General features: G+C 44.9%; 1 protein-coding gene across 2 annotated transcripts in view; it reads left to right on the top strand.

Moving 5' to 3' along the window:
* The window catches only part of LOC137351565 (insulin receptor-like), a 245,345-nt gene that overhangs the window by 214,273 nt on the left and 13,118 nt on the right, over positions 1 to 17,954 (top strand). For both annotated transcript variants that reach the window (XM_068016102.1, XM_068016101.1), the window contains 4 exons: positions 6,857 to 6,953; positions 9,044 to 9,111; positions 14,205 to 14,434; positions 17,137 to 17,247. In XM_068016102.1, coding sequence (XP_067872203.1) covers positions 6,857 to 6,953; positions 9,044 to 9,111; positions 14,205 to 14,434; positions 17,137 to 17,247 — 506 coding nt within the window. The remainder of the gene's footprint in view (positions 1 to 6,856; positions 6,954 to 9,043; positions 9,112 to 14,204; positions 14,435 to 17,136; positions 17,248 to 17,954) is intronic.

The raw sequence follows: 17,954 nt of genomic DNA, 5'->3' as shown, positions 1-17,954 counted from the left end.
GCACTCCACTAGTTACAGCCTGCCAACCTGAAAATGCCCCATTTGTGCCCACTCCCTGCTTTGTCTGTGCACCAGTCCTCCCACCTATGCTAATATATTATCTCCAACTCCATGAGCCCTTCTCTTGCGTATTAACCTTTTGTGTGGCACCTTATTGAATGCCTTTTGGAAATCCAAGTATACTACATCTACTGGTTCCCCTTTATCTATTCTATTAGATTCATCCTCAAAAACTCTAATAAATTAGTCAAACGCAATTTCCCTATTATAAAACCGTGCTGACTTTGTTTAATCATGCTAGGATTTTTTGTGACCACCACACAATCCTCGTGGAGACTAAGTCCTGTCTTCACATTGTGGATACCTGCCATCGTGTTGTGTGGCACTACCACCATGCTAAATGGGATAGATTTCGAACCGATCCAGCCACTCAAAACTGGGCATCCATGAAGCACTGTGGGCCATCAGTAGCCGTAGAATTGTATTCAACCACAATCTGTAACCTAATGGCCCGGCATATCCCGCACTCTACCATTACCATCAAGCCGGGAAATCAACCCTGGCTCAATGAAGAGTGTAGGAGAGCATGCCAGGGGCAGCACCATGAGGTGTCAATCAGCAACCTGATGAAGCTACAACACAGAAGGACTTGCATGCCAAATCACGGAAGCAGCATGCGAAAGACAGGGCTAAGCGATCCCACAACCAACGGATCAGATCCAAGCTCTGCAGTCCTGCCAAATCAAGTCGTGAATGGTGGTGGACAATTAACAGGAGGAGGAGGCTCCACAAATATCCCCAGCCTCAATGATGGGGGAACTCAGCCCATCATTGCAAAAGACAAGTCTGAAGCGCCAAGTGGATGATCCATCTTGGCCTCCTCCTGAGGCCCCCAGCATCACAGATGCCAGTCTTCAGCCAGTTCGATTCAATCCACATGATATCAAGAAATAGCTGAAGGCACTGGATACTGCAAAGGCTATGGGACCAGACAGCATACCGGCAATAGTACTGAAGACTTGTGCTCCAGAACTGGCCATGCCCCTAGCCAAGCTGTTCCAGTTCAGCTACAACACTGGAATCTACCCGGCAATGTGGAAATTTGCCCAGGTATGACCTGTGCACAAAAAGCAGGACAAATCCAACCTGGCCAATTATTGCCCCATCAGTCCACTCTGGATCATCAGCAAAGTGATGGGAGGGGTCATCGACAGTGTTATCAAGCAGCACTTGCTCAGCAATAACCTGCTCACTGACGCTCAGTTTAGGTTCCGCCAAGGCCCCTCAGCTCCTGACCTCATTACAGCCTTGGTCCAAATATGGACAAATGATCTGAACTCGAAATGAGGTGAGAGTGATTGCTCTTGACATCAAAGGTCGGCGCAACATCGAGGGCCGAAGGGCCTGTACTGCGCTGTAATGTTCTAATTCTAAAGCAGCTTTTGATCGAGTGTGGCATCAGGGAGCCCTAGCAAAACTAGAGTCAATGGGAATCGGGGAAAACTCTCCGCTGGTGGAGTCATAACTTTTTTTTTCTTTATTCATTCACGGGATGTGGGTGATGCTGGCCAGGCCAGCATTTATTGCCCATCCCTAATTGCCCTTGAGAAGGTGGTGGTGAGCTGCCTTCTTGAACCGCTGCAGTCCATGTGGGGTAGGTACACCCACAGTGCTGTTAGGAAGGGAGTTCCAGGATTTTGACCCAGCGACAGTGAAGGAATGGTGATATAGTTCCAAGTCAGGATGGTGTGTGACTTGGAGGGGAACTTGCAGGTGGTGGTGTTCCCATGTATTTGCTGCCCTTGTCCTTCTAGTTGGTAGAGGTTGCGGGTTTGGAAGGTGCTGTCTAAGGAGCCTTGGTGCATTGCTGCAGTGCATCTTGTAGATGGTACACACTGCTGCCACTGTGCGTTGGTGGTGGAGGGAGTGAATGTTTGTAGATGGGGTGCCAATCAAGCGGGCCGCTTTGTCCTGGATGGTGTCGAGCTTCTTCAGTGTTGTTGGAGCTGCACCCATCCAGGCAAGTGGAGAGTATTCCATCACACTCCTGACTTGTGCCTTGTAGATGGTGGACAGGCTTTGGGGAGTCAGGAGGTGAGTTACTCGCCTCAGGATTCCTCGCCTCTGACCTGCTCTTGTAGCCACGGTATTTATATGGCTACACCAGTTCAGCTTTCTGGTCAATGGTAGCCCCTAGGATGTTGATAGTGGGGGATTCAGCGATGGTAATGCCGTTGAATGTCAAGGGGAGATGGTTAGATTCTCTTTTGTTGGAGATGGTCATTGCCTGGCACTTGTGTGGCGCGAATGTTACTTGCCACTTATCAGCCCAAGCCTGGATATTGTCCAGGTCTTGCTACATTTCTGCACAGACTGCTTCAGTATCTGAGAAGTTGCGAATGGTGCTGAACATTGTGCAATCATCAGCGAACATCCCCACTTCTGACCTTATGATTGAAGGAAGGTCATTGATGAAGCAGCTGAAGATGGGTGGGCTGAGGACACTACCCTGAGGTACTCCTGCAGTGATGTCCTGGAGCTCAGATGATTGACCTCCAACAACCACAACCATCTTCCTTTGCGCTAGGTATGACTCCAGCCAGCGGAGGGTTTTCCCCCTGATTCCCATTGACCTCAGTTTTGCTAGGGCTCCTTGATGCCATACTCGGTCAAATGCTGCCTTGATGTCAAGGGCAGTCACTCTCACCTCACCCCTTGAGTTCAGCTCTTTTGTCCATGTTTGAACCAAGGCTGTAATGAGGTCAGGAGCTGAGTGGCCCTGGCGGAACCCAAACTGAGCATCACTGAGCAGGTTGTTGCTAAGCAAGTGCCGCTTGATGGCACTGTTGACACCTTCCATCACTTTACTGATGATTGAGAGTAGACTAATGGGGCGGTAGTTGGCCGGGTTGGATTTGTCCTGCTTTTTGTGTACAGGACATACCTGGGCAATTTTCCACATTGCAGGGTAGATGCCAGTGTTGTAGCTGTACTGGAACAGCTTGGCTAGGGGCGCGGCAAGTTCTGGAGCACAGGTCTTCAGTACTATTGCCGGAATATTGTCAGGGCCCATAGCTTTTGCAGTATCCAGTGCCTTCTTTCGTTTCTTGATATCACGTGGAGTGAATTGAATTGGCTGAAGTTTGGCATCTGTGATGCTGGGGACTTCAGGAGGAGGCCGAGATGGATCATCAACTCGGCACTTCTGGCTGAAGATTGTTGCAAATACTTCAGCCTTATCTTTCGCACTGATGTGCTGGGCTGCCCCATCATTGAGGATGGTGATATTTGTGGAGCCACCTCCTCCAGTTAGTTGTTTAATTGTCCACCACCATTCACGGCTGGATGTGGCAGGACTGCAGAGCTTAGATCTGATCCGTTGGTTATGGGATCGCTTAGCTCTATCTATCGCATGCTGCTTACGCAGTTTGGCATGCAAGTAGTCCTGTGTTGTAGCTTCACCAGGTTGACACCTCATTTTGAGGTATGTCTGGTGCTGCTCCTGGCATGCCCTCCTGCACTCTTCATTGAACCAGGGTTGGTCTCCTGGCTTGATGGTAATGGTAGAGTGGGGGATATGCCGGGCCATGAGGTTACAGATTGTGGTTGAGTACAATTCTGCTGCTGCTGATGGCCCACAGCGCCTCATGGATGCCCAATTTTGCATTGCTAGATCCATTCGAAATCTCTCCCATTCAGCACGGTGATAGTGCCACACAACACGATGGACGGTGTCCTCAATGTGAAGGTGGGACTTTGTCTGCACAAGGACTGTGCGGTGGTCACTCCTACCAATACTGTCATGGACAGATGCATCCGCGGCAGGCAGATTGGTGAGGACGAGGTCGAGTATGTTCTTCCCTCGTGTTGGTTCCACTGCCGCAGACCCAGTCTAGCAGCCATGTCCTTTAGGACTCGGCCAGCTCGGTCAGTAGTGGTGCTACCGAGCCACTCATGGTGATGGACATTGAAGTCCCCCACCCAGAGTACATTTTGTGCCCTTGCCACCCTCAGTGCTTCCTCCAAGTGGTGTTCAACATGGAGGAGTACTGAGTCATCAGCTGAGGGAGGGCGGTAGGTGGTAATCAGTGGGAGGTTACCTTGCCCATATTTAACCTGATGCCATGGGACTTCATGAGCTCCGGAGTCGATGTTGAGGACTCACAGGGCAACTCCCTCCCTACTGTAGACCACTTTCCTGCCACCTCTGCTGGGTCTGTCCTGCCGGTGGGACAGGACATACCCGGGGGTGGTGATGGCAGTGTCTGGGACATTGTCTGTTAGGTATGATTCCGTGAGTATGACTATGTCAGGCTGTTGCTTGACTAGTCTGTGGGACAGCTCTCCCAACTTTGGCACAAGCTCCCAGATGTTAGTAAGGAGGACTTTGCAGGGTTGACAGGGCTGGGTTTGCCGTTGTCGTTTCCGGTGCCTACGTCGATGCCGGGTGGTCCGTCCGGTTTCATTCCTTTTTATAGACTTCGTAGCGGTTAGGTACAACTGAGTGGCTTGCTAGGCCATTTCAGAGGGCGTGTAAGAGTTAATCACATTGCTGTGGGTCTGGAGTCGCTTGTAGGCCAGACCAGGTAAGGACAGCAGATTTACTTCCCTAAAGGACATTAGTGAACCAGATGGGTTTTTACAACAATCGGCAATGGTTTCATGGCCATCATTAGACTAGTTTTTAATTCCAGATTTTTATTAAGTTCAAATTCCACCTTCTGCTGTGGTGGGATTCGAACCCATGTCCCCAGAAGGGTACCCTGGGTCTCTGGGTTACTAGTCCAGTGATAATACCACTACGCCACCGCCTACCCTAGCACAAAGGAGGCGGTTGTGGTTTTTGGAGGTCAATTATCAGTCCCAGGACATCACTGCAGGTGTTTCTCAGTCTAGTGTCCTATGCCCAACCATCTTCAGCTGCTTCATCAATGACCTTCCCTCCTTCATAAGGTCTGTAATGAGGATGTACGCTGATGATTGCGCAATGTTCACCATTCGTGACAACTCAGATACTGAAGCAGTCTGTGTACATATCCAGCAAGACCTGGACAACATTCTAGGTTAGGGCTGATAGGTGGCAAGTTTGTTTCATGCCACACAAGTGCCAGGCAATGACCATCTCCAACAGGAGATAATCCAACCATCTCACCTTGACATTTAATGGCACTACCCTTGCTGAATCCCCCACTATCAACATATTGGGGGCTACCATTAACCAGAAACTGAACTGGACCAGCCATATAAGTTCTGTGGCTACAAAAGCAGTTCAGAAGCTGGGAATTTTGCGGCGAGTAATTCACCTCCTGACTCCTCAAAGCCTGTCCACCATCTACAAGGCACAAGTCAGGAATGTGATGGAATACTCTCCACTTGCCTGGAGGGTGCAGCTCCAGAAACACTCAAGAAGCTCGACACCATCCAGGACAAATCAGTCCACCACAGTGGCAGCAGTGTGTACCATCTGCAAGATGCACTACAGCAACTCACCAAGGCTCCTTCAACAGCACCTTCCAAACCCACAGCCTCTACTGCCTCGAAGGATAAGGGCAGCAGATGCATGGGAACAACACCACCTGCAAGTTCCCCTCCAAGCCACACACCATCGTGACTTGGAACTATATCGCCATTCCTTCACTGTTGCTGGGTCAAAATCCTCGAACTCAGTTCCTAATAGCACTGTGGGTGTACCTACCCCACATGGACTGCAACAATTCAAGAAGGCGGCTCAACACCTTCTCAAGGGCCGTTAGGGATGGGCAACCAATGCTGGCCTAGCCAATGTTGCCCACATCCTGTGAAAGAATAATAAAACAGACGTGCATTGTTAAGACTTCCTTAATGATAGATTCTAACATTTTCCCAACAACTGATGTCAGGCTAGCTGGCCTAGTAGTTCCCTGATTTCTTTCTCCCTCCTTTGTGAATAGCAATGTTACACTTGCTAACTTCTAATCCACTGGGCCTCTTCTAGAGTCTCGGAAATTTTGTAAAATCGTAGCCAGTGCATTCACTGTCTTTGCAGCTATCTGTTTTCGAACCATGGGATGTGGGCCATCAGGTCCTGGCGATTTGTCAGCTTTTAGTCCCTTAAGTTTCTCCAATACTTTGTCTCTGCTCATGTTAATTACCTTAAGTCCCTCACTCTTATTCGCCCTTTGGTTACCATCTATTGCTGATATGTAATTTGAGTCTTCAACTGTGCAGATAGACACAAAATATTTGTTCAACGTCTGTCATTTCCTCATTCCCCATGAATTCTCTTGTTTCTGCCTCTGCGGGACTAATGTTTACTTTAGCTCTTTTTATATTCTTGTGAACGCTCTTGCAATCTGTTTTTATATTCCTGGATAGTTTACTCTCATTCAATTTCTTCCCTTTTTATCAACTTCTTGGTTGACCTATACTGGTTTCAAAAACACGCCCAATCCTCAGGCTACTGTTCTTTGCATCATTCTGAGCCTCTTTTTAAAATTCTAATGCTATCCTTAACTTCTGTGATAAGCCTCGGATGGATCTTGCTGAGTTTTTATTTCTTAATGGAATGTATTTTTGTTGAACATTTTGAATTGTTTCTTTAAATATTTCTCATTGTTTATTTCCCGCCATACCTTTTAGTCTATTTACCCAATCAACCTTAGCCAGCTCTTACTAGCACACTGCACCAGCTCTGTGTTCACTTTTCTGAAGCAGGCTCCCTTAACTCGGTGGATGGAAGTCATTTTTAAAACAATTGAACCCGCAACAAAGTCGTTAGGTCTCCTCCTGTCCTGCAACGTTACACAACATCTTTCACCAAATCAAGTTCTGACCCCTTTAGACTGAACACTTTTTTTCTTCTCGTGCTTATCCACAGATCATGGCAGTGACTTTTACAAGATAATTGGGCCAATAATCTTCATTGCTCTGCTCGTCATCCTGGTTCCAGTCATCTTTTTGGTGATGAAGAAGAGGTAAGGACAATTGTGTGGCTATTCGGAACACAGTTTTCTCAGTGACATCTTGAAATTTATTGTCTTCCTCCTCCTCCCTTTGCTCCAGGTCTCACATCCAGCTAAATGTTCGTGTGTGTGACCGGGTCTCACCAGGTTAGACACTGGCCTCTGAGATGTGCCAGTACAGCAGGGGATCCCCAGCTCAGTACGGTGTTTTGAAGCACCATTGTGCTGTTGCATAGCATCACCTTGAATACGAACTTTGCTCCAGAGTAGTGAATGCAGAAAATGCACAGCAAACTGATAGGAATAAAGCATAATGTTTCAGCTGTACCCTGACATCCAATTGATCTGTAGGCTGGAGTAGTCCCTTTTTATGAGAGTGACAGGAACAATTCAGCATTTGCCAGAACTATGCATTAATACACTTATAAATGTAAGGAATTTAGATTTTTTAATAGTGAAATTTCCCATGCCAAAAATGTGCTTGGTTTCTGCTGAACTCTGTCCAACATGCTATCTTTCAGAACCCTTGTTATATTATTTTATATAAAATCAAGCTTGCAAGTTGCATCTTTGTGCAGGTTATTATGTCCTGGAAGTGTGATTTCGTCACCAGAATGGCAGAGTGAGCTATCACCATCAGTGGGCATAAAAGTTGCTGATAGAATTTACGTGATGCAATTTTTTGCTAGTTTCCTGCTCAGGTGTGCCTCTAGTAAATGTCAAACTGCTTCACACAGAGGTTGGTGAATGTGTGGAACAGATTGGACAGGAAGAGAGTGAGAGCTGAGTAGCATTGAAAAAACTCATGAGAGAGCTGGTTAGTTTCTCGTCCAGGCAAATAAAAGCTGATTGAGGAGTATGAGAGTACAGCATGGTGGGAACGGCGATTGAACTGCAGGGGTCTTTTTTCCTCCTATATGGTCTATGTTGCTAAATACTATTCATTGGCCCTATTTTTTTTTTAAAAAAGATTGATAGCCTGGTGAAACTTGCCCCTCTTGATTATTTTGGGGGCTTTTTTTTTAAATGGAACATACTTTTTTAACTAAATAGCTGAAGTAATAAAGTCAATCAAATGTTACGACCAGTTGAGAAAGGTCTTTCTCAGCCTTCACCTGGTCTTATTATAACAGGGTTTAATTTTAAACAGTGTTTAGTTCCCCTTGGTGAATCCTTGTTCACCGCTTTCCAAATATAAGGCAAAGAAATGAGCATAAACAGTCTTTCTTAGGTTTAAAGAAGAAAAGTGAAATTTATTAAAACTTAAACTCTAATTCGGTTAACCCCTACGGACACGCGCCGTGCCCCGCTAGCATGCATACGCGATACATACATGCAAATAGAGACAGAAAAGAGCAGAAGAAAAATAAAGTGAAAATGTTTGAGGCGGTGAGTTTCATCTGTTGACTTTTTTTTATTAAAATAAAACCACCCAGTTTGTATTTTTTGAAGGGGGTTTGTTATTATGCTTCGAGCTCTCTGTAGTGTCCTTGCTTTTAGGTAATTCTTGCTTTTCATTGGGGCCCTGTATTCTTCTTAAACCTTGTTCACTGTAGGAGACTTTTCTCTCTTGGGGTTCATATGTATTCAATGGTTTCTGAAACTGGTGAGAGAGATGAGAGCAGACAGGAGAGAGGCTGCGGCAAGCCAGTCACGAGAGGTCTCTTCCAGTCCAGGAGCAAACAACTTTCTGTCTTCAAACAACAGTTTCTCCAATTTAAAACTCCCCTAGTTGGCTAGCAGGTGGTCACGTGACTGACTGGTTTGACCAGGTTTCTTCTGTGTATTGGGGCAGGGACTGGTTCCTTTGTTCCAACACTGTCTGCTGGTATGACAAAAATGCCTTTCCAGCCAGGGGCTTGGCAAAACCTTGTAATAAGCCACCTTTGCTTCTCAGTAACAATTTTAAAATTTAATGACCGTGTTGCGAAATATATGTGCCTCATTCTTGGAAGGTGGGGGCCTGCATGACACAAACATATTTGAGAAAATTGAGTAGGTAAGTTATCTATCATAAAATGTAAGTGTGCTTTTCTCATTGTGAAATTCTGTTACTTTAAGTTATCGCTGCAGTTAGTTTACTGAGTTTTTATTGCTTTCAGACGAACCGAAGGACCCACAGGAATTTTTTACACTTCTTCGAATCCAGAGTACATCAGTGCCAGCGATGGTAAGTGCCTGAACTCTCAGAAATCTGTTTCTCTCTCCCTCTCTCTCTCCTGCCTGTAATGGTTCACTTGCTTCAGTGCTCTCCTTTCCACCATCCTGACCTCTCTTCTACCCAAATTCCCAACTTGTCCAAATGCTCAAGTTTTATGTGCAGCTCATCTGTCCTTGTCAACCTGCACCAATTCCTCCACTCCAGCATAATACCTTTAAAATATTCATTTCCTCTTCCCTCCTGGGTCTCCATCTGCTCTCTCCCTGCACCCTTCTCCAGCCCTGCATTCAGCATGCACTTTACTCTCATCTGAGACCGACCCTCTTTCCTTCCATAAGGGATAGAGCCGCAGACAATTTTTTAAAAAATTCATTCATGGGATGTAGGCATCACTGGCCTGGCCAGCATTTATTGTCCATCCCTAATTGCCCTTGAGAAGGTGGTGGTGAGCTGCCTTCTTGAACCGCTGCAGTCCATTTGGGGTAGGTATACCCACAGTGCTGTTAGGAAGGGAGTTCCAGGATTTTGACCCAGTGACAGTGAAGGAACGGCGATATAGTTCCAAGTCAGGATGGTGTGTGACTTGGAGAGGAACTTGCAGGTGGTGGTGTTCCCATGTATTTGCTGCCCTTGTCCTTCTAGTTGGTAGAGGTCGCGGGTTTGGAAGGTGCTGTCTAAAGAGCCTTGGTGCATTGCTGCAGTGCATCTTGTAGATGGTACACACTGCTGCCACTGTGCGTCGGTGGTGGAGGGAGTGAATGTTTGTAGATGGGGTGCCAATCAAGCGGGCCGCTTTGTCCTGGATGGTGTCGAGCTTCTTCAGTGTTGTTGGAGCTGCACCCATCCAGGCAAGTGGAGAGTATTCCATCACACTCCTGACTTGTGCCTTGTGGGTGGTGGACAGGCTTTGGGGAGTCAGGAGGTGAGTTACTCACCTCAGGATTCCTAGCCCCTGACCGGTTTTTGTAGCCACGGTATTTATATGACTACTCCAGTTCAGTTACTGATCAATGGTAGCCCCTAGGATGTTGATAGTGGGGGATTCAGCGATGGTAATGCTGTTGAATGTCAAGGGGAGATAGTTAGATTCTCTCTTGTTGGAGATGGTCATTGCCTGGCACTTGTGTGGCACGAATGTTACTTGCCACTTATCAGCCCAAGCCTGGATATTGTCCAGGTCTTGCTGCATTTCTACACTGACTGCTTCAGTATCTGAGGCATCACGAATGGTGCTGAACATTGTGCAATCATCAGCGAGCATCCCCACTTCTGACCTTATGATTGAATTGCAACCCAGCGCTCTGAAATTCTCTGCTCAATCCCCGCTCTGTCTTACCACATTTCATTCCCACCTTCAAAAGCCTGCTTAAAATAGCTTTGGAAATAACAGAGAGGAATACCAAGATACACAGAACACTGGGTGAGATAGATAGCAGTGGAGTGGAAAATAGTAAGTTATTAGGTGGGCTCAGCGTAAGGGAGAAAGTAATAAAGTCTAAATCAGGCTAAATGTGCATGTATGTGAACGCACGGAGTGTGGTTTATAAGATTGGTGAGTTACAGGTGCAGATTGCCATGTGGAAATATGATGATGTTGCTGTAACAGAGACCTGGCTCAAAGAAGAGCAAGACTGGGTATTGAATATTCCTGGATACAAGGTGTTCAGGAAAGGGAAAAAAATGGGAGGGATGGTGGTATTGATTAAGGAGAGCATTGCAGTGCGGGAGAGAAAGGATGTCCCAGAGGGATCGAGGACAGAATCAATTTGCCCGAGCTAAAGGACAAAAAAGGTGCAGTTGCATTGCTCAGTGTTGTCTATAGTCCACCAACTAGTGGGAAGGACGTGGAGGAATAAATGTGCAAGGAAATTACCGAGAGGTGCAAAAATTATAGGGTAGTTATAATGAGGGACTTTAATTATCCAAACATAGAGTGGGATAGTAGTAATGTAAAGGGCAGTGAGGGGCAAGAGTTCCTGGAGTGTGTTCAGGAACATTTTCTACAGCAGTATGTTGCTGGTCCAATGAGAAAGGAGGCACTGCTAGACCTGGTTCTTGGGAATGAGGTGGGCCAAGTGGATCAGTTATCAGTAGGAGATCATTTAAGGGACAGTGATCATTGTGTCATAAGGTTTAGGCTGACTATGGAAAAGGACAAAGAACAAACCAGAGTAAGAATAATTAACTGGGGGAAAGCCAACTTCAAAAGGGGTAAGAACGGAGCTGGGGCGAATAAATTGGAATCAAAGGTTGGCAGGAAAAATGGTAGTTGAACAACCTTCAAAGAAGAGATCTTTCAGGCACAGTCAAAATATGTTCCTCGAAGGGGAAAGGTAGGGTAAACACATCCAGAGCCCCCTGGATGACAAAAGAGGTAGAGATTAAGATAAAGAAGAAGATGTGTGCTGATGACAGATGCCATGTAGAAAATACTATTGAGAACCAGGCAGAATATAGAAGGTCCAGAGGGGAAGTGAAAAAGCAAATAAGAGAAGCAAAGAGAGAACATGAGCAGAGACTGGCATCTAACACTAAAGGGAATCCCAAAGTTTTCTTTAGGCATATAAATAGTAAAAGGGTGGTAAAAGGAGGAATGGGGCTGATTAGGGACCATAAAGGGGATTTACATGTGGAGGCAGAGGGCATAGCTGAGGTATTAAATTCAATACTTTGCATCTGTCTTTACCAAGGAAAAAGATGCAACCCAGGCAATGGTGAAAGAGGAGGTAATTCAGACATGAGAGGGGTTTAAAATTGATAAAGAGGATGTATTAGATAGGCTGTGGATAAAGCACCAACACTGGATGAGATGCATCCAAGGATACTGAGGGAAGTGAGGGTAGAAATCGCAGAGGCACTGGCCATAATTTTTCAGTCCTCCTTAGACTCGGGGTGGTGCTGGAGGACTGGAGAATTTCAAATGTTGCACCGATGTTCAAAAAGGGTGTAAAGATAAGGCCTGTCAGTTTAACTTCAGTGGTGGGGAAACTTGTAGAAAGAATAATTTGGGACAAAATTAATAGTCACATGGACATATATGGGTTAATTAAGGAAAGCCAGCATGGATTTCTTAAGGGAAAATCATGTTTAACTAACTTGCTGGAGTTTTTTGAGGAGGTTACAGAGAGGGTTGATGAGGGCAATGCAGTTGATGTGGTATACATGGATTTTCAAAAGGCGCTTGATACAGTGCCACACGACAGACTTGTGAGCAAAGTTATAGCTCATGGAATAAAAGAGATGGTAGCAACATGGATATGGAATTGGCTGAGTGAACGGGAAACAAAAAGTAGTGGTTAATGGATGTTTTTCGGGCTGGAGGAAGGTTTGTAGTGGAGTTTCCCAGGGGTCAATGTTGGGACCTTTGCTTTTCCTGATATATATTAATGACCTACACCTTGGTGTACAGGGCACAATTTCAAAGTTTGCCGATGATATGAAACTTGGAAGCATTGTGAACTATGAGGAGGATAGTGTAGAACTTCAAAAGGGTATAGAGAGGTTGGTGGAATGGGCAGAGAAATGTGAAGTGATTCATTTTGGTAGGAAGAACATGGAGAGACAATATAGAATAAAGGATACAATTCTAAAGAGGGTACAGGAACAAAGGAACCTGGGTGTATATGTGCATAAGTCATTGAAAGTGGCAGGAGAGATTGAGAGAGTGGTAAGTAAAGCATACAGTATCCTTGGCTTTATTAATAGGGGCATAGAGTACAAGAGCAAGGAAGTTATGTTGAACTTATTTAAGACACTAGTTTGGCCTCAGCTGGAGTATTGCGTTTAATTCTGGGCGCCGCACTTTAGTTAAGACGTGAGGGCATTGGAGAGAGTACAGAAAAGATTCACATGAATGATTTCAGTTATGAAGATAGATTCGAGAAGTTGGGACTGTTTTCCTTGGAGAAGAGAAGGCTGAGAAGTGATTTGATAGAGGTACTCAAAATCATGAGGGGTCTGGACAGAGTAGATAGAGAGAAACTGTTCCCACTCGTGTGAGGATCAAGAACGAGAAGGCACAGATTTAAAATAATGGGTAAGAGAAGCAACAGCGACATGAGGAAAAACTTTTTCACACAGCGAGTAGTTAAGGTTTAGAATGTGCGGCCTGGGAGTGTGGTGGAGGCAGGTTCAATCAAAGCATTCAAAAGGGAATTATACTGTTAGATGAAAAGCAAGAATGTGCAGGGTTAACGGGAGAAGGTGGGGGAATGGCACTAGGGGATTTGCTCTTTGGTGCAGACACGATGGGCCGAATGGTCTCCTTTTGCACTCTAACAATTCTGAGATTCTGGTAATTTGTGTGAACTCGTGTTTGATGCCCAATTTCCCCTCCTTCCACCCATTGTGAATCATCTTTGTGATTTAAGTACTACATAAGTTCAGATTGTTGGTTCTAAAGTAGGATAAAAGTTGACAACTAGAAAGAAGGAGGAAGGCCACTCTTCCCATCCAGCTCGCTCTGTCGTTCAAGGTCTGATTCTAGATGCACGTCCTTGTCCCTTTTCTTGCTGAACCAGAAATTGGTCCAGTTTCCTTCTTGATTCTCTGTAACCCCCTCCAGCTGTACAGCTGAATGAGATCTCTGAGCTCTTCCAATTCTGGCCTCTTGCGCATCCTTGGCATTCATCACTCCACCATTTGCAGCCATGCCTTCAGCTCCTTAGGCCCTAAGCTCTGGAATTCCCTCCCTAAACCTCTTCGCCTCACTACCTCTCTTTCCTTCTTTAAGAAGTTCTTAAAGCCTGCTTCTGTAACCAAGCTTTTAGCTCTAATATCTCCTGATGTGGCTCAGTGTCAAATATCGTTCAATAAAGCTCCTTAGAATGTTTTACTATCATAAAGGCGCTATGTAAATGCAAGTTGATGATGTAGATTCCGTGCAGCACTAGGTATTGCTTTGCTCTGTAAATCAGTGACTTAAGTATGAATAACTTATTTCCAAGCTAAGCTTAGCTTCAGTTTGGTCAATTCTCATTCTAGCTTTTCTTCAAAGACTATGTAAGATAAATAAAAATAGCTAGCATTCTCACAGATTGTGTTTATTGTGAATGTTCATTTACTGCAATGCCACTCAATGTTTGTGACTTTATTTTTCCTAGTCTACGTTCCAGATGATTGGGAGGTTTCACGTGATAAGATAGAGCTTCTGAGAGAGCTGGGGCAAGGTTCCTTTGGTATGGTCTATGAAGGGAATGCGAAGGATGTTGTGAAGGGATGCCCGGATACTCGTGTGGCAGTGAAAACTGTGAATGAGTCAGCCAGTCTGCGGGAGCGTATAGAATTCTTGAACGAGGCATCTGTAATGAAGGCATTCAGCTGTCACCACGTGGTATGATCTTAATGCTCACTCCCTTTCTGTAAAATATCCTTGTGATTATTACCTTTGTCTCCCCTCCACTGCCAAAGAAAACCAACTTATCCCATATAGGCAAACGTTGAAGTGTTGGAAGCGATGAGTAAAGGGCTACTATATTTATTCATTCTTAGGATGTGGGTGTCACTGGCAAGGCCAGCATTTGTTGCCCATCCCTAATTGTCCTTGTTATGACTGACCGCTCTAGTCAAAGCCCCCAATCGAAATATACGATTCTGATTGTGGTGCGGGAAACGCACTGTTAATTCAATCCCATCCCTCCACAGATCGCCTAACATATAATTTTAAACTTTCCAAATTAAAGTTGGACCCAGCCAAATTGTACCATCTATTAACCCCCGAATGAGGCTAACCAAACCAGGTGTCTTTAAATCAACAAATTAACTGTTTAATTAAAAAAACTAAGTTCTTAAACACTATGAAGATATAAACAACATTTAAAATAGAAAAAATTAGAGTCCTTGCAAATTTACAGTTCAAGGTTGCTTGAAGTCCTCACAGCCGTCCGATGGGGGAGAAAGGTTCTTCCACAGTAGAACAGTCCGTAGTCTAATTCCAGCAGTAAGTGATGCTTTCCGTCTCCAGTGATATATTTCAACAATTAACAACTTGCGAACGAAGAACAGTACAGCACAGGAACAGGCCATTCGGCCCTCCAAGCCTGCGCCGATCTTGATGCCTGTCTAAACTAAAACCTTCTGCACTTCCGGGGACCGTATCCCTCAATTCCCATCCTATTCATGTATTTGTCAAGATGCCTCTTAAACATCTCTATCGTACCTGCTTCCACCACCTCCCCCGGCAGCAAGTTCCAGGCACTCACCACCCTCTGTAAAGAACTTGCCTCGCACATCCCCTCTAAACTTTGCCCCTCGCACCTTAAACCTATGTCCCCTAGTAACACTTTCAATGGAATCAATCTGGCTTTAGAGTTTTTGAGGGATAAAAGATTGTCACAGTCTAACTTCCCTTCCTTCAGTTTAAATTATCAGAGATCTGTGTTTTGGCTTGACTTTTTTTAGAATTTTGAGAGATAATAATGAAACAGACTAAATTCTCTTCCTTCAGTTTAAATGGCTGAGAACTCTTCTTTCAGGTGCGAACATCAGCTGTCTGTCTGTGTTCTCTCTGTTCGAACAGACTGTCTCAACTAAAAAGCCAGTTCAGAAGAATTGTAACAAATGTATCTCTTGATGCTCAGTCCCAGTGGCTATATCCAAGGCAACAAGAATGCACCCTTTGACTCAGTCTTTAGAGCTTGCTGCCTTAAAGCAGTACAGCTCTTTTCCAGCCTTAAAGGCACACCGTGTATTTCCCAGAGAGAAAAAAAACAGGATCATGACACCCTTGACAACAGCTTGCTAGGCTCTTTCAGAGGGCAGTTAAGAGTCAACCATACTTGGAGTCACAGCAGAGTTCCTTTCCTAAAGGACATTAGTGACAGTTTTTACAACAATAGATAGTTTCATGGCACTATTACTGAGACTAGCTTTCAATTCCAGAATTTTATTAATTAATTGAATTAATTGATTTTAAATTCCACCACTCGCAGTGGTGGGATTTGAACCCGTATCCCTAGGGTAGTAGCCTGAGGCTCTGGGTTACAAGTCCAGTGACGTTACTGCTGCACCAGTGGCTCCTCCTAGTTTCTGAGACAAAGAGAGAAAATGATGAAAATACTCAGGTCAAATCAGTTTGTGTGGAGAGGGAAAAGCAGACAAGCCAGTGTTTCAGGTTTGGCCCTTTATCAGAATTGGAAAAAGAAACAATGAACAGCGTCTGAAGGAACAGAATATAGAGAAGGGGAAAATAGAATGCAGATACGCACTCGCTCGCTCACTGACACTCACTCAATTGATCTCACTCACTCTTAACACTTGCTCACTCTACTTCATTCACATGCTCACTCTATTACGCACACACAGACAGGAACGCAGGTTCATGTTCCATGTTCTCAGCATCTGTTTCCTGTGCTGAGGCATTTCACAAGCATAATCAGGTGAAAATGAACAGCAAGAGAAAGATATTAGGAGGGGTGGCCAGACAGTTGGTCAAAGAGATGGATTTTACAGAGGGCCTTTAAAGGTGGCAAGATAGAGGGGCTTAGGCAGGGAATTCCAGAATGTGGGCCGAGATGGCTGAAGGCAGGGTTGCCGGTGGTGAAGTGAATGGTTGGATGAGATAAGCTAACCAATAGCTTAAATGACTGAGCACCTGTACTTAAATCCAGCATAATTTAAACTGAGACTTGAACCTTTCTCCCTGCGTTATTCACCACCGTGCACTCTACTGAATTGTTAATTGTATATTAATTGAGTATTTAATTGTATGCAGGTGGTGGGCATTAACTGGTGATTCACTTGTGCTCCTACAAATAAACACAGACTGAAACTGTGGTTGTTGGTTAGTAAGTGTATGCTTATAATTTGTAACTGTAAATAAATACTTAGAAAGTGTGTAAAGATTGACACCAGTTCTATCCTTCACCACCTGGCTTTCAGGAGTATAATGTGGATCGTCTCCCTACCCACTCACTGAAAGGTTTCATTATTAAAGGTGAGATTGTTGTGTGTTGGAGTTCAGGCTGCACGGAGCAGCTTCTGAACATGTTTCTGATTGAGTATGGGTTGTGCTGAAACCTGCGTCTGTCTTTGTAGGTGCGTTTGCTCGGCGTTGTATCAAAGGGGCAACCAACTCTGGTTGTCATGGAGCTGATGACTCATGGGGATCTGAAGAGCTACTTGCGATCATTACGGCCGGATGCTGAGGTAAGGTCCCAGTTACGTCCTCGCAACCCTTTAAAAAAATATTAAAGTGTTCCTGAAACTACAAAAATTAACTGGTGGCTTGAGGTAGATGTTCTGGTTTTCTTGCCATATAATGTTCGGAGATATTATATTTACCTGTTGAAGGCTGGTCTCAGACATCAGGACAACAGATCTGTGTTACACTTCACTGCCCACTGATGTTGGAGTTCACCAGCATTTGACCAGGTTTGGGAATTGAATATCCAAGGGTACTCAGTATTTCGGAAAGATGGGCAGGAAGGAAAAGGAGGTGGTGTGGCTTTGTTAGTAAAGGAAGAGATCAGCGCTGAAGTGACAAACGATATGGACACTGGAGGTCAAGACGTAGAATCAGTCTGGGTAGAAATAACAAAAAGCAAGGGAAAGAAGTCCCTGGTGGGAGTAATCTATAAGTCCCCAAATAGTAGTTCCGCAGTTGGGCACAGTATAAACCAGAAAATACTGGGGGCTTGTAAGAAAGGTACGGCAATGATCATGGGTGATTTTAATATGCATCTAAACTGGATTAATCAAATTGGCAAGGGTGGCCTCAAGGGAGAGTTCATTGAATGTATTAGAGATTGTTTTTTGGAGCAATATGTTGTGGAACCAACCAGGGAACAGGCTATTCTAGATTTGTTATTGTGTAATGAGGTGGAATTAATTAATGAAGTTAAGGATCCTCTAGG

This window comes from Heterodontus francisci, chromosome 36 (genome assembly GCF_036365525.1).
Source record: "Heterodontus francisci isolate sHetFra1 chromosome 36, sHetFra1.hap1, whole genome shotgun sequence".
In the NCBI taxonomy this organism is placed as follows: domain Eukaryota; kingdom Metazoa; phylum Chordata; class Chondrichthyes; order Heterodontiformes; family Heterodontidae; genus Heterodontus; species Heterodontus francisci.
This window is presented reverse-complemented; position numbering and strand designations above follow the sequence as displayed.